The 25,278-nt window shown below is 42.1% G+C and overlaps 2 protein-coding genes across 3 annotated transcripts in view; one reads left to right on the top strand and one right to left on the bottom strand.

Moving 5' to 3' along the window:
• Window positions 1–10,944, bottom strand: part of ITPR2 (inositol 1,4,5-trisphosphate receptor type 2) — a 529,759-nt gene extending 518,815 nt beyond the window's left edge. The window contains exon 1 of one of the 2 annotated variants that reach the window (XM_021092919.1): window positions 10,395–10,944. In XM_021092919.1, the coding sequence (XP_020948578.1) occupies window positions 10,395–10,486 (92 nt within the window). In that variant the 5' untranslated portion in view covers window positions 10,487–10,944. The remainder of the gene's footprint in view (window positions 1–10,394) is intronic. The other variant, XM_021092920.1, reaches the window with a different exon arrangement.
• LOC110260584 (translation initiation factor IF-2-like) lies at window positions 10,485–24,840 on the top strand. Its single transcript, XM_021091237.1, has 3 exons — window positions 10,485–10,733; window positions 10,774–11,387; window positions 24,256–24,840. The coding sequence occupies exons 1-2, from the start codon at window positions 10,485–10,487 to the stop codon at window positions 11,344–11,346; spliced, it is 822 nt and encodes a 273-aa protein (XP_020946896.1). The 3' UTR covers window positions 11,347–11,387; window positions 24,256–24,840.

The raw sequence follows: 25,278 nt of genomic DNA, 5'->3' as shown, positions 1-25,278 counted from the left end.
AGTCTCAAGACTATTCAATACAAGCCTTGCAAACAATATCACTAAATGTGAGTTGGAGAGCACTTTACTCTCTGAAATTTTTACCAATACTTTGGTTTACCACTACAAAAAGTTAATCAACATTTTTTAAATCTAGTTTTGTTTTGGTTTTTCGTTGGGTTTTATTTTTCTGAGCTTTTATATTTAGGTCTGCTGATCCATAAATTCCTTACACAATTTGAAGAATCCTCTTTTCAAGAGGAGATAATATGTGGAGAGTGGCAGTGTCTGTTCTTAGTGGTGGTTTCATCATTAGTCGTTCACCATGAAGTCTTGGAGAGCTAAATATCTAGGAATTCCTTAAATGAAAACCTAAATATTTTTTCTAGGCCCCCACTGAGGAAGTATCTGGATTACTAATATAGAATAAAAGTCCAGCATTTTGTAATTTCCACAGAGAGATTTTTCATGATGATATTTTAATAATGACTCAAACACTTTAATAGAACCTCAGTACAACATGCATGAATTCTGAGAACTTAGATATGAATATAGATTATGCTTTGTTCACTTCCGAAGTCTCTCCCCACATTCATGGGAATCTATCTATAGCCCTTATCGCTTGTTAAACATGAAAAGGAAAGGAGGGCATGGTTGACTTGCACACATACCAGAAGGAGTATTCTATACCAATGAATGTGGGTGGGTGTGTCTGTGCCTGTGTGTGTTTTGAACAGTCATAGGCACCATGCAACAAAAAAATTTTTAGAATTATTCCAGAGGGTGAACTGTCCTTATCACCAAAGCTTCTAGGGACCTAGAAAATTCTATTTAAGTTCATGAAGAGAAACTACAAAACATAGGGGATGAGGAGAAATAAGGGGAAAAGGAGTGAAAATAGAATAGCCAAAGGAGGTGAAAACACTGTATAAATTCCCCCAAATAATTGTCAAGTTTCTGGGCTTTATATTCCGCCCTCATGATCTCAGGTCTTAGGAAACTGAGTGTACATGACAAGAATTGAAAGCAGTCACTCAGAGAGTCTGAATCAAACTCAAAGATCTCACATTTGATAGGTAAGCATAAAATACGTTCTTAGACTATTTCTCCTATCTAAGCTACTAAAATGAACAGGAAAAGGTCACCAATTTTTCTAAATCTTTTTAGGGCCGCATATGCAGCATATGGAAGTTCCCAGGCTAGGGTTCGAATCGGAGCTACAGCTGCTGCCACAGCCACAGCAACAGCAACACCTGATCCGAGCTGCATATATGACCAATAAGATAGCTCACGGCAATGCGGGATCCTTAACCCTCTGAGGGCAGGGATCAAACCCACAACCTCATGGATACTCGTCAGGTTTGTTACCGCTAAGCCACAATGGGAAATTTTTTAACAAAAGAAAAAAGTACCAAGAATATATGATCAAGTTATAGATACATATTTGAGGCGAAGGTCCATCCTAATGATCCTCCAAAGTTCTGCTAAATACCACCTCCTCCTTGAAGCCCTCCACAGGTCATATTGGCCAGAGAAAGAATTCTCTTCTGCTTCCCTCTGATACTGTTTTTAATCACCTTTATTTGAAACGAACTGCTTTCTATTGTGGTTATTCAATACCAATCTTATCTCCATTACTAAATAATTACTACCTTTATTTCACAAGTATTTATTAAACACCTACTATGTACCAGAAATTGGGTTAGGAGCTGAGCCTACAAAGATTATAAAGTCAGATTCAGTTTTGGATCCTGTGACATTTACAACGAGGGCAAAGTTACCAAACACCTTTTTGCCTCCGGTAGATCCTAGCCAAGTGTCAGGCATATATTCTCAAAGGAAGTTGAAGTTTTTGAGCTGATACCAATGAAAAATAGCACAAAATCTGGCATTTCTTCACACTGTATCCCTAGCATATAGTCAGGACTAGTTAAATGTGTCACATGAACCAGTAATTCAGTCTGCAGCATCCTCCCGTATAAACCACATCACCAGGAAAAGTCCATGGACTTGATTTATGATTGGGACACGTTTTCAACATTATGATTAAATTTTTTTTGAAAAAAATGATAATTTAATGTATTCTAACTAAGAGTTGGAGATCTGTAGGTCTGTGTTGGAATGAACTGTAAAATAACTATTATTAACCAATCATTGATTTGGATTTTGAGAGAGCTAATCCATCCATTTCAAAGATAGTCAATAAAAATACTTAATCGAATGATTTCAGTCTCTCTCTCACACACACACACACACAAAACAAATCTCGGACAAAGTAATGCCTATAGAAACTGACTCAGACAATAAAAGTTCTTTATTGAGCAGTAAGATGACTAAAATGAACAAGTCAGCCATGCTGAAGGGTGTACTCCTTACAAGTGTAAACAGACTTCTAAAATAAAAGACTATATGTTTATTGCACATGTTAAATCAAGCATTCATAAATGCTCAGCATTACTGGCCAAACTTTTTCCATAATACACTTTAAAATACCAACGATAACCAGGAATAAAAAATTATTATGGTAAACCTATGACCATCTATTCAGCAACATGCAGTTTTCCAGTGTGTGGTTTTCTTCCACTGACCATGACCAGGAAAATGCTTTATTTATGCTTTTGAAAGTAAACATCGTTAATGAACAGTAATAAGAAATTGAAGAATCCTTAAAAAAGTATTTTCATTTCAATTAACTTTCCTGACTATAACAGTAATAGATGTTTAATTAAAGAACATATAGAATCTGGGAAAAACAGGAGACATGAAAATGAAAACAAAAATCACCCACCTATTCACCACACAGTGTCACCACTGTTAAAAAATAAGTTGCTGTATTATCTCTATTTTCCATGTATCTTATTTCATATATTTTTAATTAGAATTATGGTTTTCTAGAGTCATATATTAAAAAATTTCCCATCTGAATCTGGAAATAGAAAGATAACCACCCAAAATAAGGCAGCAGTACATTTAAAAGGTACACGTTTGATCCTGCTGTATAGTACTGGGAATTATACCTAGTCACTTACGACGGAGCATGATGGAGGATAATGTGAGAAAAAGAATGTGGAGTTCCCGTCGTGGTGCAGTGGTTAACGAATCCGACTAGGAACCATGAGGTTGCGGGTTCGATCCCTGCCCTTGCTCAGTGGGTTAACAATCCAGCGTTGCTGTGAGCTGTGGTGTAGGTTGCAGACGCGGCTCGGATCCCGCGTTGCTGTGGCTCTGGCGTAGGCCGGTGGCTACAGCTCGGATTCAACCCCTGGCCTGGGAACCTCCATATGCCGCGGGAGCGGCCCAAGAAATAGCAACAGCAACAACAACAACAACAACAAAAGACAAAAAGACAAAAAAAAAAAAAAAAGAATGTATACATGTATGTGTGACTGGGTCACCTTGCTGTGCAGTAGAAAATTGACAGAACACTGTAAACCAACTATAATGGAAAAAATAAAGATCATTTTTTTAAAAGGCACGATTTTATTCATTAAATGAATGAATGACCATTGAAGTCTCACTGCTCTGTTTATAATCTGATGATCTACTACCAAGTTCAGATGTCAAAACAAAGGAGGAAAATTCAATCTGTTGTTATGCTATAAATTTGTAAGAGAAGTCCAATGTTCCTTCTTTTATATTTATAGATGAAGATATACCCTATGCCTGGAATTTAAGTTTTCAAGTTTGAGTCTACAGTATTCTGTCTATATTCTGCAAGCTATATACACCCTATCTGTACAAGAACAGTTCCAAAGAGAAAATGTGATTGTGAAAAGTGCTACTTATGCAAAAAAAAATGTATATATATATATATATATATTTAAAGCAAAAAAGTTCTGTTAAACCTAGAATGAGGCCAAGCAATTACCTCTGAATTCTCTTCTATCAAAACCAGGCCCTAGGGGCACGTGAGGAGGAATGGTTGTTTACCTGACTTGTGCCCTCCAGTAGCGAGGGTCTAAAAGCTGCAATATTATTTACGGAAGGACTTCAAAGTTTGAGAAAGAGTTGACCTTTCAGCTTAAAATAGACTTTATGTTCACCACTTCAGAAACAGTCTTTGTACTCCAGCTGATTTCAAGTTCCATAACATGACACTACCAACCCTTAGACTTTCCAAAACAACTCAGTATTCAAAATGACTATCTTCTTCCTCCCCACTAAACACACATGCAAATATCCAATGGATTTTTAGACACTTTTATCATAGTAACATATGCCCTAGCCAAAACAAAGCTAAGATTATACACCTAGTTATAGCAGAAAATAACTGCTGTTATTTGGAAGAAGCTAAAGAAAACTTTACCAATTATGCAAAAATAAAAGTTGGCTATAATCACTCCTTGCTTCATCTATGACTCTCTACTAATCAAAAAGTCCTATTACTATTACAGGAAAGATTTTTAAAACTATGATAAGAATAGAAAATTTAAGTAAATGAAGAAAAAATAATAAATCAAATCTACAAACATATAAATATTTGAAACTTTAAGCAGAAAAAAAAAAAAAAACATAAGGAAGGGAAACTCAAGGAGCCATAACTAGAAAAAATAAAACAAGCATTTACACAGCCTTGTTCATCTATCTAAGGAATTACAGACTGTGTGACCGCCGTCCCTTACCTCACTGAACATGGAAACAAAAGCTCACTGAATTAGACAAAAATCAAGCAGGAAGTAAAAATAAGGGCCCTCATATTTTGCCACTCTGGCTAAGAAACTATTATGATACATGGCAGTCATTGCATCAGTGGGTGGTCACCTGCCAGTTTTCTCAGATCTTAACTTAGTGGGTGTTGATTCTTGGTAGATCCCCACAAGAAGCCTCAAGCGAAAGGCAACAAGCATTTAAACATTTGTGTATAGATGTGCACATACACACACACACGTGTGCACACTTGTCATTCACTAACCTCTCAACCACATGGAGAATAGAGAATGAGACAATTAATATACTTTCCCTGATTTTACTGTCCCACCCATCCACCCATCTTGGAAATTCTGCCATACTCACTCCTACCTGACCATTGGTCAAACTGATGTGCCTGAAACACAAAGCGTCAGAAGTGTCAAAGATCAGGGAAGTAAGTTGCAGTATAAAGAAAATGGAGAGAATTGTTCACTGCAGCACCATTTACAATAGTCAAGACATGGAAGCAACTCAAATGTCCATCATCAGAGAACTGGATAAAGAAGATGTGGTACAGGAGTTGCCACTGTGGCATAATGGGATCAATGGTGCCTTGGGAGAACTGGGTATGTGTAAGTTGGATCTCCAGCCAGGCCCAGCGGGGTAAGGATCTGGCATTACCACAGCTGCAGCTTAGGTCACAACTGCAGCTCAGATTGGATCCCTGGCCAGATAATTCCATATGTCACAGGGTTGTCAAAAAAAGAAAGAAAGAAAAAAAAAAAAAAAAGATGTGGTATATATATACTGTGGAATATTATTCAGCCATAAAAAAAGAAAGAAATCATGACTTCTGCAGCAACATCATTTGCAGAAACATGGATGGACCTAGAAATTGTCATACTAAGTGAAGTACGTCAGACAGAAAAAGACAAATATTATATGAGATCGGTAATATGTGGAATCTAATAAAAATGATACCAAAGAACATATAAAACAGAAACAGACTCAAAGATTTTGAAACCAAACTTATGGTTACTCCTTAAAGGAGAAACATGGTGTGGGGGAGGATGAATCAGGGGATTTGGGATTGACATATACACACTACCACATATAAAAAATAAATGTGGGAGTTCCCGTCGTGGCACAGTGGTTAACGAATCTGACTAGGAACCATGAGGTTGCAGGTTTGATCCCTGGCCTCGCTCAGTGGGTTAAGGATCTGGCGTTGCCGTGAGCCGTGATGTAGGTCACAGACGCGGCTCGGATCCCACGTTGCTGTGGCTGTGGTGTAGGCCAGCGGCTACAGCTCCAATTCAACCCCTAGCCTGGGAACCTCCACATGCCGCGGAGCAGCCCAAGAAAATGGCAAAAAGACAATAAATAAATAAACAAATAAACAAATAAATAAATAAACGGGTAACAGGGACCTACTATATAGCATAGGGAAATTTATTCAATACTGTGTAACAACGTATAAAGAAAAAGAATCTGAAAAGGAATGGATATATGTATCTGTATAACTGATTTACTTTACTGTACACCTGAAACTTACACAAACTTGTAAGTCAACTATACTCTAATTAAATTTAAAGAACAAAAATTTTAAATTTTAAAAAAAAGAAAATGGAGAAAGGGGAAAGGACAATTAACACTGAATTTGAAACTATACAGCATATCCCCAAACTCCCTCTTTCTCTTTTAAAAGAAAAATAAAAACCCTAAAATGTACAGTAGCAAAAAATTTATTTATTTAAATTCACCATCTTCATCCAACAGGATTTAAAGCAGTTTTCCTTAAGTCAATATAAGTGTTTTCCTAAATAGATCTTTAGATAAAAAATTAAGTTAGACAACATAAAATAGGCCCCTTTTGCACCAATACAAGCTGGGAGAACAATATTCTATCTCATTTAGCACTAACTCAGGATTCAGAAACATTAGGTATATCCTGGTTAAAGGATAACTAGAAAAAAGGGGGGAAATGCAAATCTTTGCAACTGGGGCAATCTAATTTCTCAGACTGAGAAATCCAACTTAAAAGCTGAGTCACAGAGCCTATAAAAATCCTCTCACATTTCCAGTTGGAAGGGCCTCTGAAGAGAGCAACCCAAATGTCCATGTGAAGCTTTGATATTTTTTTTTCAGCTGAAAAATTCACTATCTTATTGCAAAAATTCCCAAAAGACAAATAATAACATGGGAGTTCCCATCGTGGCTCAGCAGGTCAAGAAAGCAACACAGTGTTCTTGAGAATTCAGGTTCAATCCCTGGCCTCACTCAGAGGGTTAAGGATCCAGCGTTGCTACAAACTGCAGCAAAGGTCTCAGATGCAGCTTGGATCCAGTGTTACTGTGGCTATCGTATAGGCCTGCAGCTGCAGCTCTGATTCAAATCCTAGCCCAGGAACTTGCATGTGCCACAGGTGCAGCCATAAAAAGAAAAAAAAAAGCCAAATAATAACAATCTATATCCTTCCAAATAAATTTACACACTAAATATTAAAACCAGACAAAACTTATCTGCAGTCAAATAATTGTCCATGAATTGCCCTGAAATGCTGTAAATTCTGTTCTCATTAACTACTTCCTAGGCGGAATTTGAAAAACCATCATGTGACCAAAGGCGTCAAATAGGGTGAAAATAGAAATCAGAAAATTTCAGCCTCATTTTTAGCTCCTCCACTGAGTTTTTAACATTATAGTAGAACAAACTCTTTCAGCTAAAAAGATACAAAGCCACCGTTTCCATTCAAGCTCTCTGGTTCTGTTAACAATTCACACACCTTTGAAGAAACTTAAGGGCCACAAAGATATAAGCATAATGTGGATTTTCCTAGCAATTCTCTAAAAAAAATGGATTCTTTCCTGTTTCTTTCATTCACTTTTCTAATACCCCAGGGGTGTGGACTGCATATACACTTTCTCTCACTTTCCACAAACTCTGATATGAAAAGAGAAAAAATGATACAATCGAGGTCACAAAGCTAATTAGTCAAAGACCTAGGGCAACTGACCTCCATATATAGAAGAGTCGGGAAATTCAACTTGAAGTATGCACGCTGTCTTCAGTAGAAAACAGTATATTCAGTATATTGGAAGTTCCCATCGTGGCTCAACAGTAACAAATCCAAGTAATATCCATGAGGATGCGGGTTCAATCCCTGACTTCACTCAGTGGGTTAAGGATCCACCATTGCTGCAAGCTGTGGAGTAGGCCAGCAGCTGCAGCTCTGATTTGACCCCTAGCCTGGGAACTTCCATATGCCGCAGTTGAAGCCCTAAAAAAAAAAGCAAAGGTGTATAAACAACAGCCCTTCAACAATGCAATGCTGTATAATAATATATAATGCTACATGATATATAATGCTGCTTTGATTTAGTGGCCCTAAAACTAACTTGTAAAGTAAAATAGCTACCAATTGTATTTTAAGCTAACAAAGCAGATGATGCTATTTTGCTTAGATACAATTTCATGCGGCGTGGACATGGCTCCAAACACCTTTGTAACTCCCAAAGCTCTGAGAATGATGCAGTTCCACAAGTTAAAGAAAAAGAATACCCACTCAAAGCACTAAGCCTCACCACCAACAGCAGTTCCAAAGATCCATCCTCACCTCCACATCGGGCTGCACAGAGGTCTTGTCCTATTAACCTCAACAAGAACCAGTTTGTCAACAGAAAAACAACACGGCACAAAACACCTTCGAAGGCAACTTAACTTCCAAAACATCAGCAAGAAAAGTTAAATGCAAATAAATATTTACACAAATCTGTACGCGACATTAAAGAGCAAGCTTCTTTTTCTGAAGGCTTAAAGATTAAAATAGGTAACCAAAGAAACCTACACTTGGCTGAGAATCTGGGGACAGGGTTACAGTTCTAGCTTTGGGCGTTAATCTCCAATGTTTCATGGCTAAGTCACTTCATTTCTCTTCTCACTTGATTTCTCCATCTCTAAAAGGACCAGGACAGATTCCGTAACTGCTAAAGTATATACAGTTACCCAAACACACACTTTTGCTGAATATGACACTATAAAAACTTGGCCTTTCATTTGTCTAGGTTTTATACTCTACTCCTAATCCCTTTTATCTTTTTGCCCACGAGTGTAACTATTGCACTTGTGACTCACAGTTATGAAGGTAGTGATCATGACTATAGCTAACACTTTATACAAGTGCTTATGAGCCAGGTACTGTGTGTCCTACATATATTAACTCACTTCTTCCTCAGCACAACCCTATGAGGTAGTAACCAGGATCTTCTCTTTTCAGACCTGAGGACACTGAGATGCAATTATGTAACTTGCCTGGGGTCAGAAAGTTCACAAGTGGAGAAGCCAGGATTTGACCCCAAGCATTCTCCCCCTGGAGCTTCTCCCCCTGGAGCCCTTCCCCCTTAACCTCCCCATTACACACACCTGGAGAGTCTACAGAGAAGGGTGGGGTGTAGCAGACCTCATCTGCAAAATGTTGGGGTCGCAAACACTGGACTCGTACTATGAAATCTCTCAGAAACAAATGGTAGCTTAAGATTTATAAACCCAGCACAAGCACTTGTCATGGCTTTTTTCTTCCAAGCTTTATTTTCACAATTAATTAGCATCGGTCTTACCAGGATTCAATTAAATCTACCTGCCTTCTTTCACCCATTAGGAGAGATGAACAAAGAACAGAAACTGTTCTCAGCATGGCTCAGCATGGCTCAAAGTCACCATCCGGGGACACTGCATGTTAAGTCATGTGCCCTAAATCCCAGGAGCAGAAAACAGTGAACAGCCAGAAGTGGCAACACCAGTTCCTTAGCCTGAAATCTCCAAGACTAGGGAGTCTAGCTACTGATATCAGGTGGCCACCAAAAAACAACAACAACAAAAAAGTATGCATAAAATACAAAGCAGTGCGCATTTAAACTACTTACTGGTACTCACCATCAGGACAGAGAGAAAATACTAGTAATCAAGGAAGTCCTCTTTAACCATCTAACACACGATTATGTTTATATATATATTTCCCTCATTCATAAATCAACTCAAACCTTAAGAGCCCTGCACTTGGCTGAGTCTCAGGAGGGGTTCAGCCTTTCAGTGGGCCAAGGCCCAGGAAGGGGAGAAAGCAGGTGTGAGTTCCATAACGCCGGAGGCCTTCGGTGCTTTCTGAGGGTCGCCGCGCGGCGGACGTCCCCGAGCTGCCTGCGAGGCGCGGCAAGTCCCCGTTCCGCAAAGCTGAAAGGAAATTATTTCAGGGAAGCGGGGACGGTGAGCTTCTCCCGCAGGGCAAAGCCACTCTCGGCTCACTACATCGCCCAAGTTTCATGTCCAAGGCCACGGACTTTTCATCGATTGCTCTTACAAACCCGGCCTTGAGGGACAGGGGCTTGAGAGTGGGGGCGAGCAAAGAAGCGGAGAGGGGGCGTTTTGTTTCACCTCCAAGGGAAAAACAAAACAAAACAGAAATGTTTTAATCAAAACAACCCACGGAGAAGCCAACGAAGACTTCTTCTCCCGGCCTGTCTCCGGGCTTCTGAATCACTTCCTCCTTTTCAGAAGAGTCTCTGAGCTTGAGATTACGAAGTTGCTGAGAAAGTCTAGCCTCTTGGGGCAGCTTCCTGCGAGCTAGCGAGCCGAAGGCACGGCGCTGTCCGCCGGCGCAGAGCCTGCCCGCCCGCCCGCCCCGCCACCCAAGGCGGGAGCTGGCGCCCGAGGACCCGGCGGCGCCAGGAGGGACCGGGATGGGTTCCGAGGGGACCGAGCGCCAGCGCTCCCCAGCCCGCGCCCCGACTTACCCCAGCGTGTTGATGAAGCCGTTGACCGAGCCCTCCGCGTACAGGGACACGATGTCCCCTATATAGAGGAAGCTGGACATTTTATCGGACATGCTGCTTCATGCTCGGAAGAAGACGTCCCTCCTCTTCCCTGTGCCCTCTCCGCCCTCTCCAGCGAGCCACCGCGGCAGAGGCGGAATGGAGCGCCCTCCTGCAGCGCCCAGAGCGGCGGCGGCGACGGTGGACACCGCCGAGGGATCGAGTGTCGGGCTCAGCCCTGCCCCGCACCCGGGAACCTCCAGGAGCAAGCCGCAGCTTAGGGCACCCAGAGACGTGCGCGGCCCGGACGCCCTGAGAGCCGTAGCTGCTGCCTCCCCGGCAGGTTTCCTGTTCCTTTCAGAAGTTTTCTCTCCAACACCTTTGCTCCTCCTCCTCCCTCCTCCGCTCCCCCTCCCCGTCCCCTTCAGGCTCCGCGCCCCACCGTTGCTGTCCCGCTGCGGAGCAGAAGCTAGTGCTTGCAGAGCCCCTAGGTCCTCTCCGGGGAATTTTTGGACCAGGTGCCTGTGCCCATTGGGCGAAGGGGAGGAGAGGCGCCCTTAGAGCAGGGGGTGCAGGCCAATCAGGCGGCGGCGGCCGGGGGTGGAGCCGGGCCGGGGCGGGGCGAATATGGGGGGCCAGGCCACCCTGGCAGCTGCGGCGCGCGCTAACCCAACGCGGGGAGGCGCTGGAGGGGCTGCGGGGGCCCGGAGCCGGGAAGTGGGCCCCGGAGGGCCCCCCGCCCCGGGAGAGGCTAGCTAGACTTGAGGTGCGACAGTTCCCTCCCAGAAAAGTGAAGGATGACGGGGCCGAGACCCTTTCCCGGGTCTTAAAGGAGGCGGGGAGGATGAGAATTGGCGATGGAGAGGGAGCGCAGGACCAGAGCAAGAGTGAGCCCGCGATGCCCCTCGGAGATGAAAAGGTGGAACCGGAGTAAGATGGGTAATTTGCTGACAAAGAGGAGAGGAAGGTGTTGAGGTAAAGGGAAAAAACAGACATTTAAAAAAAATACACAAGAAAGAAAATAAAGAGAAGGAGAGGGAAGGAAGGGAGATGGAGGGTCTGCTCTATATGAAGTGTGTAGTTTGGGGTTTTGTTTCTAGTATAGGGCGTTAGTGAAACCTGACCCGTCAGCAGCTGTCCAGGTGGACGCGAGGTAAACGTCACTTGGCCGAGCCAGCAGTTTTTTAAGCCAACCTATGGCAGTGAACTTTCTCTTAAGCCTCCCAAGGCCGCGCCTCCTTCTCTTAAACCCAAGCCCAGGTTTAACCTCCCACCTCCGGGAGCCCGCTGTCACCTTTTTACTGACTGTCCCGCTTTGTTTACATTTAAAGTTTCTGACTCTTAAAGCTCCAGCGATCATAAATGAAACTGGAGGCCGGGCACATTTCCACACCTTCTCTGTTGCTTTTGTAACCCTCATCATGTTAGATTTTTCTCCTACCTTTCTGGAAGACCTGAAAAAGGCAAACTCTGGGTGGCAGTTTTGACTAGCCACCCAATCAAAGAATTTGTGACCAAAGTAATTCCCCCTGGAGCAAGGTTTGCTGAAAGATGGAGGAACCCAGGGCTTGTAAAGAATGTGTGCCCAATTGTGCAACTCACCAAAATTTAAATTTACAGTTTGAGGCTCTCTTACACTTTGAAGATGGTTTGGGTTGAGACTTATAATCACATTATGAAATATGAAAGAATAAGCTTAATATTCAGAAATTTGTGTTTAGAAAGCCTGCAGGATAAAGAATAAAGTGTTAGACCCAGAATCCAGGAAATGCTAGCACAAAGCCTGTATGTGTTGCGATAAACTGGACCCAGTCATTGTCCTACCATGCAGCTGACAGATCTCTTTTTACTTCTGGGTTCTCCTTTAGAAGTGATTCCTTAGCAACTTAGAAATGGCTGTTATATGATAGATATATGATATTCTGTTTTCCGAGATGGGAGTTTCCGTTGTGGCTCAGTGATGACAAACCCGACTAACATCCACGTGGATGCAGGTACGATCCCTGGCCCCACTCAGTGGGTTAAAGATCCAGTGCTGCCGTGAGCTGTACTGTAGGTCACGTCCCAGATGAGGCTTGGATCTGGCATTGCTGTGGCTGTGGCATAGGCCATCAACCGCAGCTCCAATTCAACCCCCGGCCTGAGAACTTCCATATGCCGCAGGTGTGGCCCTAAAAAGCTAAACAAACAAACAAATAATAAATAAAAGCTTGAAATAGAGCAAGATGATGACCCTGGAAATGGAGGTTTCTGTTTACCCAAGGGATCCATGGGTTACATACTACAGTTTCCCATGTTGCACAGTCCTGTGCCATATATCCAAATTGGTGTTCAGAAGTTAAGGAACCTGACTAGTACCCATGAGGACTTGGGTTTGATCCCCGGCCTTGCTCAGTGGGTTAAGGATCCAGCGTTGCCGTGGGCTGTGGTGTAGGTCACAGACTCGGCTCGGATCCCGAGTTGCTGTAGTGTGTCGTAGGCCTGCATCTTCAGCTCTGATTTGACCCCTAACCTGGGAACCTTCAAATGCTGAGGTTATTGCCCTAAAAAAAAAAAAAAAAAAGTGGGTGCTCCACAATTAGAGTCATGAAGGTTTCTCCTTGTTTCCTCCAGGTAGGGACTATCAGTGAACCATACTTTACAAAACAAGTGGGTGATTGTTTATGCTAATGAACAGGTATAAACTTCAAGGTGCATACCCGACACAAGTCTTTCTTCCTCCTCACCCCACTCCCACCACCCAATAAAGTGTCTCATAATGTCTGAGGCCTGGACCTAGTCACACTTCTGCCTGAGCTTGGCAAAGATGGTCAGCCAGTCACCAAAGATTTCAGCTCTCCTTCAAAAGCAGCCAAGCCTCCTTAACAGGGTTTTCCTAGCCTTAGCTTTTTTTTTTTTTTTTTTTTTTTCCGGCTCTGCCCATGGCATGCAAAAGTTCCCAGGCAAGAGATTGAACTGTACCACAGCAGTGACAATGCCAGATCCTTAACCCCCTCAGCCACCAAGGAACTTCAACCTTAGCTATTTTGGCAACTCTATCTTTCATTTACTCAGCTCAGAAAACTTGGAATCATTCTTTGACACACATCCCACATTCAGTCCATCCTATCAGCTCTGCCTTCAAACTATAAATAAAATCCTCCTACTCTGGCCCATGCCTCTATCAGCTCTCTTCTAGGTTGCAGCACTGATCTCCCCACTTCTATCTTTGCACCTTTCTGATCCATTCTCAACCAAGAAGCCAGACTGTTCCTGTGGGGGTTTTTTTATTTTTATTTTTTTTCTTACTCAAAAGGATTTATCACATCTGTAGTTGTATAATGATCATAACAATCTGATTTCACAGGATTTCCATCCCATAACCCAAGCACATCCCCCACCCCCCAAACTGTCTCCTCCGGAGACCATAAGTTTTTCAATGTCTGTGAGTCAGCATCTGTTCTGCAAAGAAGTTCAGTCATTAAAAGGAATGAAATACCAGCATTTTTAGCAACATGGATGGACCCAGAAATTATCATGCTAAGTGAAGTCAGCCATACAATGAGACACCAACATCAAATCCTTTCAATGACATATGGAATCTGAAAAAAGGACAGACAGACTGTTCCTGTTAAAAGAGAAGTTATATCAAGTTTCTGTTCAAAAAGCTGCAATGGCTTCTCATCTCAGAGGAAATTCTAAAGCCACTTCCCTAGCCTATAAGGCTTTATCTTGATCTGCCCCCTGGGCCTATGTAGTACAGCTGTGCAGGTGCATGAGTGGCACCTCACATGAGAGCATGCAAGCAGTACACGCCTGCAGGACCATTCTGAAAGCCCACTTCCTCTTCTTGGACCTCATCTCCCACCACTGACTTGAGCTCCATCTTGACCACCTCGGCCTCCTTGCTCACCGTCACACATGCAAATCCCATCCCCTATTGAGGACACTGAACTTGCATGTTCTTCCCATATGTAGCTGCAAGCCTCAGTCCCTCTCCTGTTTTAGATCTCTGCTCTGATGTCGCCCTATCCTAAGAGGGCTTCTGGGACCACTCTATATAAAATACTGTCCTCAGCCCATTTCCTCTCTATCTCCCCTGCTCTGTTTCTTTTTCTTAGTTTTTTTTTTTTTTAACACAGCATGTTATGCATTTATTTTCTTGTTTGTTGTCCTGCATCCTCCCACTACAATGTAGGTTCCAAGATGGTAGAGAATTTGTCTCTTTTTGTTACTGCTTTATTCCACTGCTGTAAGAGTTCTTGAAGTTCCTGCTATGGCGCAGTGGGTTAAGAATATGACTGCAGTGGCTCAGGTCGCTGTAGAGGCGTGAGTTCAATCCCTGGCCCAGCACAAGTGTTAAAGGGTCTGGCATTGCCACAGGTGTGGCATAGGTCACATGATAGACAAACCATAAATGTATGTTGAGTGAGTGGGGGAAAAAAATCACCAGTGTAGCTGTCTTTGTGGAGTCTCAGGACTTCTGTGAAGCTTGCTACCTCCAAGAGTAACCATACTTCACTGGGGATATGTGTTCACCCTAATCTCACATTCCTGAACTTTATTCAGGGTCTGTCATTGTCTTCTCTCCAAAGCTAATCGTGGGACAGAGACCCCTACTAAGACCTAATTGAAATTCTAACCCATCTATAATACATGTCAATAAGTACCATTAACCCACTGTGACTTAGCTAAGTCATCCATAAGGGGAGAAATGAAGGAAAGGGGTGAGTCCTGAATTTACTGAGATTAAAACTGCAATGACTGAGAAAACCTGAAGTTACTGCATTTATGCAGAATTGACTAGATCCAAATTTGCCATCAGTAGAGATGGACACTTAAAACAGATTAAATTATCAAAAAGTACTTTGGCCTCACACTATATACAACAATTAATCGCAAATGGATCAAAGTCAGAGTTCCTTGTGTGGCACAATGGGATAGGTGGTATCTCTGCAGCACCAGGACACAGGTTCCATTCCTGTGTAAGTGAAGTAAGTCAGACAGAGAAAGACATATGATATCACTTACATGTGGAGTCTAATAAAAAATGACACAAAAAGGAGTTCCTGTTGTGGCTCAGCCGGTTAAGAGCCTGACATATTGTCCAAGAGGTTGTGGGTTCAATCCCTGGCCTAGCTCAGTACACAAGCTGCAGTGTAGATCGCAGATGTGGCTGCAGATCCATTGTTGCTGTGGCTGTGGCTGTGGCATAGGCCAGGAGCTACAGCTCCTAGCCTGGGAATTTCCTCATGCCACAGGTGTGGCCACAAAAAGAAATTAAATTAAATTTTAAACAATTCCAAAAATGATGCAAAAGAACTTATTAAAACACAGAAACAAACTCACAGATTTCAAAACCAATCTTATGGTTACCATAGGTGAAACCACTGCAGGTGAGGGAAGAATTGGGACGGTGGAAATAACATATACACACTACCGTGTAAAATAGATGATTAATGAGAACCTACCGTAGAGCACAGGGAAATCTACTCAACAGTTTGTAATAACCTATATGGGAAAAAAGAATAGATCTACTTATATGTATGACTGATTCACTTTGCTGTATACCTGGAACTAATACATACTCCAATAAATTTATATATATATATATATATCCATAGTACAGCCTTCAAGCTCAGAAAACTATCCGTATTCCAAGCTGTGATGTGTATTCCAAGCTTCAAGTAGTATCTATTATAGCATTTTTCCTTTAGGGCAGAATCCCATCCAGGATCACATATGGCATTTTGTTGTCATATCTCTTCATTCTCTCTTTTTTTTTTTTCATTTAAAAAAATTTTTATTGGAGCATAGTTAATTTACAGTGTTGTGTTAGTTTCAGATATACAGCAAAGTGACTCAGATCCATTCTTTTTCAGATTCCTTTCCCATATAGGTTATTACAGAATATTGAGTACTGTTCCTTGTGTTACACAGTAGGTCCTTGTTGGTTATCTATTTTATATATAGTGGTATGTATATGTTAATCCCAAACTCCTAGTTTATCCCTCCCCGCTATATTTCCCCTTTGGTAACCATAAGTTTGTTTGTGAAATCTTTGAGTCTGTTTCTGTTTTGTAAATAAGTTCATTTGTGTCATTTTTATTAGATCCCACGTGTATTACATGATATTCCTCTTTTCCTGTCTGACTTACTTCACTTAGTATAATAATCTCCAAGTCCATTCTTCATTCTCTTTTGATCTGTTCCAATTCCTCAGCCATCCTTTGTCTTTAGTACATTGACATTTTTAAAGAATCAGGCCATTTATTTATAGGATATTCCTTAGTTTGGGTTTGCCTTGCATTTCTTCGTAATTAGATTAGGTTAAGCATTTCCAGCTAGAATAGTACGCAAGCTATGACATGTACTTCCCCAGGTACCTTGACCTCAGGCACACGGTGTCTGTCTGCCCTCTTGTTGATAACACTAGTTTTGCTCACTATCAAAGTGTTGTCTAATGGACAAGAGTTTAGCGATACCAAACCAGCTCTCTTTTCAAAGCTTAGTCCATAAGAAACATTCTCTTAGCCTGGGAAAACTTCAGGAATGCAGGCCAATCTCAAAGGAACAGCGAGTCTAATTTTCCTGTCTAAAATGGTGTGCAACCCGTCTCTTGACCCTTAACCTCTGTTTCCAAAGCTGGAGTTTGGCATGAGTCTACTGTGTTTCCCTACCTGCAGGGGACAAATACCAAGCTCCCCCAGTGGTGCCTTTGAAGTTCTTCCCACTAAACTAGATGTGAGAGTCAGTCATCCCTCCACACCCTCCCCCCAACACACACACACACACACACTCGCCTTGCTGAGGCACCAGGGGTGGGGCGGGACTCAGAACACAGCAGCAGCTCACTCCAAAATACTCCAAAAGCATCTCTCAGCTCCCACAGCCCAACTCAAATGTTTATCTTCACCGTTTGCATCTTGGTTGTAACTATTATATTTCAATGCCCCACTGGAATTCCCAGTTTAACATCCTATTAAAATATTCTTCCAGCCTATTTGATAGAGTCACAGCTCTTAGAGCTATGTGGACTACCTGGTGTTAAATTGTTCAAATATTTCAATTCTTGCTTACTTCAATTTGCAACGATTCTTCCCTCAATGTAATTTCATGTTCTCAGATAGATATCAGGATGGCATTCACCAAGCACAACTGTATCCCAGAATATTTAAGAATACAAGCATCACATAGACCTGGTTTAAGTTACTAACTCACTAACTGACCTTCTGACAATCTTTATGCAATTTTTCAACCTCTGATGCCTCGTCTTTATCTGTAAAATGAGGGCAACCATAGTACCTACCTCCCAAGGTCCTTGTGAGATTTAAGTTAGAAAATACACCTAAAGGGTATGGCATGGTGCTGGCACAAAGTAAGTGCTCCATCATGTTAGCTATTTTTGTGATTCTCATTATCTGAGAGAAAAACACCGTTAAAGGTCAGAAGAAACCCAAGCATCCAGGGCTGCTCAGACCTGTGCAGGAAGTCACATTAGTGCCTGAGCCAGCACCAGACCTGTCCCCAGAGAATCTGAGTCAGTCACTCCTTCTTTCACACATCAGTCTTTTCAGTAAACAGTTGTAAATGCTTGATGAGCCCTTTCAAGGATATTGGAATTTTTTCAATCTTTGTAAAAGAGAGAAACCTCATTTTTAACAGGGACATCTCAGCCCTAAGAGAGAAAATGTATTTTGAGACAAAAGAAGCAAAAGTGTCTAAATCCCCAGCCTGGTGCTACAAAACCACCTCAAACACATCCCATGGGAACTCTGCCTTCCTCTAGCTGACAGTTATTATCTCTTCACAGAAGGGGGCAGATAAAACCCACAGAGAAAACAGCCATGTGACACCAGAGAGAGCTGTCAAGCTTGAGGTCCCCAGCAGGATAATGGGGAAGATATAAGGCAGAACTTTGACTAGCTCTCACCTCTTATGGACTTCCGGTCCGGTAAGAAGCACAGCTGGGGCAGTTGAGGTCCTAAAATGCAAACTAAGAGCAATTTCTCAAGGTGTGATCCAGTTTCCCAGATCCCCCAGGATTTCTGGGCTGCTTTTAAAGGTTTATTTCAGGAATTTTAGCCTTGTCTTAATGAACGGACTTGTCAATTGGTAAATGCCAAAGGGAATTGGGGATTGGGGAGCAAGTTCTGGTAGAGGGGAAAGTGGTGGAGGAAAGCAATATGGATTAATAATTTAAATACTGAGCTCTGTGCTGAGCACTCTGCATATATTATCTGAGAATTTCCAGGAGATAATCGCTGTGCTCAGCCCCCTTTTACAGCTGAAGAAATTGAGTCTTAGAGAAGTTAGGGAATCTAATCAAGGTCACCCAACTAGTAAGCTACACTGGGGAGAAAAGAGGAAATAGCCCCATGGCTCAGAAAAGGGCGGAAAAAACGGGGGGGGGGGTTAGACCCAATGAGAACTTCCTGAAGTCTTTTTTCTGACCTTTGACACTTCCTCCAAATTTGCCTTTGTTGCCTCTCATTTGTGTACATGGTGTGAGTTATTGTACAGTTCTCTCTCAATATCTACAGGGGATTGGTTCCAGGTGCCTGCTAGGATACTAAAAATCCCCAGAGCACATAAAACAGTACAGTTGGCCCTCCCTATCCATGGATTTTGCATCGGCAGATTCAATAAACACCCAGGCACACATACATCCATGCAAAGTTGTACCATGCTGGCATACCATGGTTGGTTGAAATTTCTAGTTTAGCACTATTAGGCTATCACATATCTTTTCTTTCTTTCTTTTTTGGCCACCCTTGGCCAAATTTGGAGTTCCTGGGCCAGAGATCAGATCTGAGCCACAGTTGTGACTTACTCCACAGTTGCAGCAACATGGGATCCTTAACCCACTGTGCCAGACTGGGGATCAAACCTGGGTCTCAGTACTGCAGAGATGCCACAGATCCCAATGTGTCACAGCAGGAACCCATGTGATATCTTAAGATGAAAATAAATTCAGCAGGATGTATTGTTATTCAACTATAAAAACCTCAAAAGTGGAATTTAATATTTAAAAATCTATGAATAAGGGATTTCTTAGCTTAGAAATTCATATGCATCAATATCAAAACATAAAGCGAAGTAGCAAATAGATTTAATTTCTACAACCATAAATTTTTATGTCAAAATTCTAATAAGCAGAATTTATATGGGTAAAGTATATGCAATACATCTTATAGGCAAAAGATTGATTTTAGGCAAGAAATAAAAGTAATATTTAGTAAGATATCATTTCTCATTATCAGATCAGCAAAAAAAAATTTGTAATTCTAATAACCAATGCTAATAGTGAAACAGCAAATCTCACATATGCACAGCAATTTTTACATTTTTTTTTCCTTTTTTAGAGCCGCACCCACAGCATATGGAAGTTCCCAGGCTGGGGGTCGAACTGGAGTGGCCTACACCACAGCCACTGTAACACCAGATCCAAGCTGCATCTGCAACCTACACCACAGCTCCCAGCAGTGCTGGATCCTTAACCCACTGAGCAAGGCCAGGAATCGAACCCATGTCCTTATGGATACTAGTCAGATTCATTTCTGCTGCACCACAATGGGAATTCATGTACAGCCATTTTAAATGACAATATAGAACTATAGAAGGTACTCTAAGGAAATAATCATGTGTATGAAAAAGACTTTACTTAAAATTGTATTTATCCCAGTGGTAACAATAATAATAAACATTGGAAATAAAGTAAATATTGAACAACAGCAAGTTAATGATGTAGAAAGTTGGAGTTCTCGTTGTGGCTCAGCAGTAACAAACCTGACAAGCATCCATGAGGATGCATGTTCCATCCCTGGCCCCACTAAGTGGGTTAAGGATCCAGTGCTGCCGTGAGCTGCGGTGTAGATTGCAGACGCAGCTCTGATCTGGTGTTGCTGTGGCTGTGGTGTAGGCCAGCAGCTGCAGCTCCAAATCGACCCCCAGCTATGAATTTCCATTTGCTGCAGGTGTGGCCCTTAAAAAAGACAGAGAGAGAAAGTAATAACATAACATAGTATGTACCAATGATTCTTATTAAAAATATGTAATAATATATAAAAGTTCAGCGTTGAATTTGGTCACAAAATGTCGGGGGGGAAATGACATACTAAGAAAAAAAAAGGGACTTCCCGTCGTGGAATAGTGGAAAAAATCCAGCTGGGAACCATGAGATTTCAGGTTCGATCCCCAGCCTTGCTCAGTGCTTTAAGGATCCAGTGTTGCCCTGAGCTGTGGTGTAGGTCACAGACACAGCTCAGATCTGGCGTTGCTGTGGCTGTGGTGTAGGCTGGCAGCTGTATCTCTGATTAGACCCCTAGCCTGGGAACCTCCATAGGCCATGAGTGTGCCCCCCCCCACCAAAAAAAGCCCCCCCCCCAAAAGCCAAAAAAGACTTGTATCATAAAACTGTAGAGAATTTTCTTTTCTTTTTTTTTTTTTTTTTTTTTTTTTTTGCTTTTTAGGGCCACACCCTCGGCATATGAAGGTTCTGAGGCTAGGGGTCAAACTGGAGCTACCACTGCAGGCCTACACCACAGCCACAGCAACACCAGACCCAAGCTGCATCTGAGACCTACACCACAGCTCAAGGCAACACTGGATCTTTAACCCACTGAGCCAGGCCAGGGGTTGCACCTACATCCTCATGGATCCTAGTTAGGTTCGTCAATCCCTGAGCGGTGAAGGAATCCCCAAACTATGGATAATTTTCTACTTTCCTAATGTTTTAGAGAGTTTATACTATTTTTTAAATGAAGAATAAAAAACACAGCAATAAATGACATTGGGTTTTAAGTGGAAAAATTTCCAAAGAAGAAACTATGAGGAAGATTTTTTCCTTTTTTTAAATTAATTAATTAATTAATTTTATTACTCAATGAATTTATTACATTTATGGTTGTACAATGATCATCACAATCCAATTTTTTAGGATTTCCATCCCAAAACCCTGGCACATCCTCCCACCCCCTAAAACTGTCTCCTTTGGAAAGCACAAGTTTTTCAAAGTCTATGAGTCAGTTTCTGTTCTGCAAAGAAGTCCATTGTGTCCTTTTTTCAGATTCCACATGTCAGTGAAAGCATTTGATGCTGGTGTCTCATTGTATGGCTGACTTCACTTAGCATGATAATTTCCAGGTCCATCCATGTTGCTAAAAATGCCAGTATTTCATTCCTTTTAATGGCTGAGTAATATTCCATCGTGTATATGTACCACATCTTATTGATCCACTCCTCTGTCAATGGACATTTAGGTTGTTTCCATGTCTTGGCTATTGTAAATAGTGCTGCAATGAACATTGGAGTACATGTGTCTTTGCGAGTCGTGGTTTTCTCTGGATAGATGCCCAGGAGTGGGGTTGCTGGATCAAATGGTAGTTCTATTTTGAGTTTTCTGAGGAATCTCCATACTGCTTTCCACAGTGGTTGCACCAATTTACAATCCCACCAACAGTGTACTAGGGTTCCTTTTTCTCCACACCCTCTCCAGCACTTATTGTTTGTAGGTTTTTGACGATGGCCATTCTGGCTGGTGTAAGGTGGTACCTCATAGTGGTTTTGATTTGCATTTCTCTAATAATGAGTGATGTTGAACATCTTTTCATGTGTTTTTCTGAATGTCTTCTCTGGAGAACTGTTTAGATCTTCTTCCCATTTTTTGATGGGGTTGTTTGTTTTTTTGGCATTGAGCTGCAGAAGGTGTTTGTAAATTTTGGAGATTAATCCCTTGTCAGTCAATTCACTTGCAAAGGTTTTCTCCCATTCTGTGGGTTGTCTTTTCATTTTGTTTAGGGTTTCCTTTGCTGTGTAGAAACTTTTAAGTTTGAGTAGGTCCCATTTGTTTATTTTTGTTTTTTTCTGTCCTTACTCTAAGAGGTGGATCTGAGAAGATGTTGCTGTGGTTTATGTCAGAGTGTTTGGCTTCTGTTCGAGTTGACACCACAGGGTGAAGGCAAAGAAGGAGAAAATGTAGTCATCAGATTCAACTGTGTGGAAGACAGGCTAGGAAACTGTCTTTTGATTCGGGTGTTTTAATCAATGTTTTTAATCTATGCTTTTTTTTTTTTTTTTTCCTGCCATTTCTTGGGCTGCTCCCGCGGCATATGGAGGTTCCCAGGCTAGGGGTCTAATCAGAGCTGTAGCCTCCAGCCTACGCCAGAGACACAGCAATGCGGGATCCAAGCTACGTCTGCGATCTACACCACAGCTCACGGCAACGCCGGATTGTTAACCCACTGAGCAAGGGCAGGGATCGACCCGCAACATCATGGTTCCTAGTCGGATTCGTTAATCACTGTGCCACGATGAGAACTCCAATCAATGCATATTCTTAAGAAAGCGTTTGTCACTTTCTTTGTAGTAAAATTATAAGCAGAGCACATGCAGCTTCATGGCATTTCAGTAATCCAGTTAGGGCTGAGCCAGTGTCTCCTGTCATCTTTCAAAACATCTCAATAGACCAAGATGCTAACTGGAAATTCAAGAAGACTGTAGCTTTCAAATCCACCCTTCTTGGCAAAAACAAAAACAAACAAAAACAGATTCAAGATTGGAATGCAGTTCTCCACAACAACCTTATCGGTGTTTGGGGGGCCACTTATTTGGAGGTGCCATGTTCCAGAAAAGTGGCGCACTTCAACCTGTTACCATGTTTGCTTTAGCTCTGGGCCTCAGGCTAAGCAGAGATTTGGCCACGCTCACCATTGTGATCTCTGCTTATCAAACTGGAGCAGGCTCGATAGCGAATAAACATTGCCATAAATGACAAGCTATATTGATAGAGAGATAGAATACTAAGCTCTTTACACTAGGAGATTTGACAGATATTCAAATATATAGGCCTGAACTCAGCTCCCCAAAACTCTCCCAAATCAGACTGCATCTACTTTTAAGAATACCTAAAGGCTATTGTAGAAATCAAACCCAATATTTTTCCTATTGAAGTAGGGTTTGCACCAGGAAAAATAATAATAATAATTCAGTTTTCCTTCAAAGATTGCAACCATCACAGCAGCTTCATGCAGACTTTCGTTTCCCTCAAAGGATGGACACCTGCTTCGTTCGTCATTTCCTACTCATGTTTGTGTGCAGTCTAAGATAACACGACACCAGGTTTTGAATACGTGCTCACTTCCTTGTAGTCTGTCTTTGCATTTTGGAAATTTCTGAGACAAGGTGTAAGCGGCCGTGGGTGGAACTAGAGGGTGGACAGGGAACGTGGTAGAAAGTTTCAGAACACTTACTAGCAGCATCTGTTCTGCTTGCTCCTGGGGAACACGCAGTTTTCCTCGCAGGTCACAAATCCTTCATTCCCACATTATTTGAAAGAGTCTCCCCGGAATCATTCCATAATTGTCTATATCTCTGATATTAAGATTTCTGACTACTGGGAGTTCCTGCTGTGGCTCAGGGGAAACAAATCTGACTGGTACCCGTGAGGATGCGGGTTTGATCCCTGGCCTTGCTCAGTGGGTCGGGGATCCCGCATTACCGTGAGTGGCGATGTAGGTCACAGACGTGGCTCAGATCCCATGTTGCTGTGGCTGTGGTATAGGCTGGCAGCTGTAGCTCTGATTCCACCCCTAGCGTGGGAATTTCCATATGCGGCGAGTACAGCCCTAAAAAGCAAAAAAAAAAAAAAAAAAAAAAGAGGAAGAAGAAGAAGAAGGTTTCTGACTGTATGTCCTCTCCCCCAACACGGGTATACACAATGTCATGTCAAGTTGTACCTTACTGGTGTTTTGTCAGGTACATTACAAACGTTATTAACTTTACATTCTTAGAGATGGAAAATCATCTGTTTTTAGTCATTAGTGTTTTCTTCCAATTTAATATTTTATCTTACTTTTTTTCACAGATTTTCTTATTGTCACCTTATTCTTGGACCAAAAACAGGGATATGGAGAGAGAGGAGAGCTCTCTTTCTCTCTGCTCTCACCACTGCTGCAACACAGCCCACCAATCCAAGGAGCATCATCTACCAGGCCCCATTCATGGTTGTTTCTGAGACAGCCTTGGTCCTTGCCCAAGGGCCCTATTAAAGTTTACGTCGGGTTAGATGCGTTCAGTTTGCTCCACTTCTGCAGATCCATCCACTACTTCCACTCATTTAATGGAAGTCTCAGTCTTCTTTTTTTTTTTCTTAAACTGAGTCTCCCTGTGTTCTTTTCCTCCAAGACCGGGTCGATTTGTACACAGGCTTTGGAAACATAAAACTAATTATGTTGTCATTCACCTGACAATGGTTTTATAAAGCACATAGACCTGAACATTTTTTGCTTGTTTTGTGGGGTTTTGTTTGTTTGTTTGGGGGGGATCTATTTTTGTTTGTTGTTTTGCTTTGGCTGAGCCTGAACCTTGTGGAAATTCCCCGGGGGCTGGAATCAAACCCGAGCCACAGCAGGGCTCCAAACCACTGCAGTGACAATACTGGATCCTTAATCTGATGCATCACAAGGGAACTCCAAGATGAAGTGTTTTTTTTTCTTTTTTTCTTGTTAGGGCCACAGGTGTGGCATACGGAGATTCCCTGGCTAGGGGTCAAATGGGAAGTGCAGCTGCCAGCCTATGCCACAGCAACAGCAACGGCAGGTCTGAGCACCATCTGCAAACTACCCCAAATCTTGTGGCAACACCAGATCCTTAACCCACTGAGCGAGGCCAGGGATTGAACCCCCATCCTCATGGTGCCTATGTGGGGTTCTTAACCTGCTGAGCCATAATGGGAACTCCTGCTGAGCCACAGTGGCACATGAATATTTTAAGTGTTTAAATATAACAATTTATTCAGTGTTCCTGGGACATACCGTTAGTCATTTTTCTCATTTAGCCAATATTCATGGATCACCTACTATGTGCCCAAAGCTATGCTAAGTGGTTA

Source organism: Sus scrofa, chromosome 5 (genome assembly GCF_000003025.6).
Source record: "Sus scrofa isolate TJ Tabasco breed Duroc chromosome 5, Sscrofa11.1, whole genome shotgun sequence".
Taxonomy (NCBI): domain Eukaryota; kingdom Metazoa; phylum Chordata; class Mammalia; order Artiodactyla; family Suidae; genus Sus; species Sus scrofa.
The sequence above is the reverse complement of the archived record's forward strand: the minus strand, read 5'-3'. Positions and strand labels throughout refer to the sequence as shown.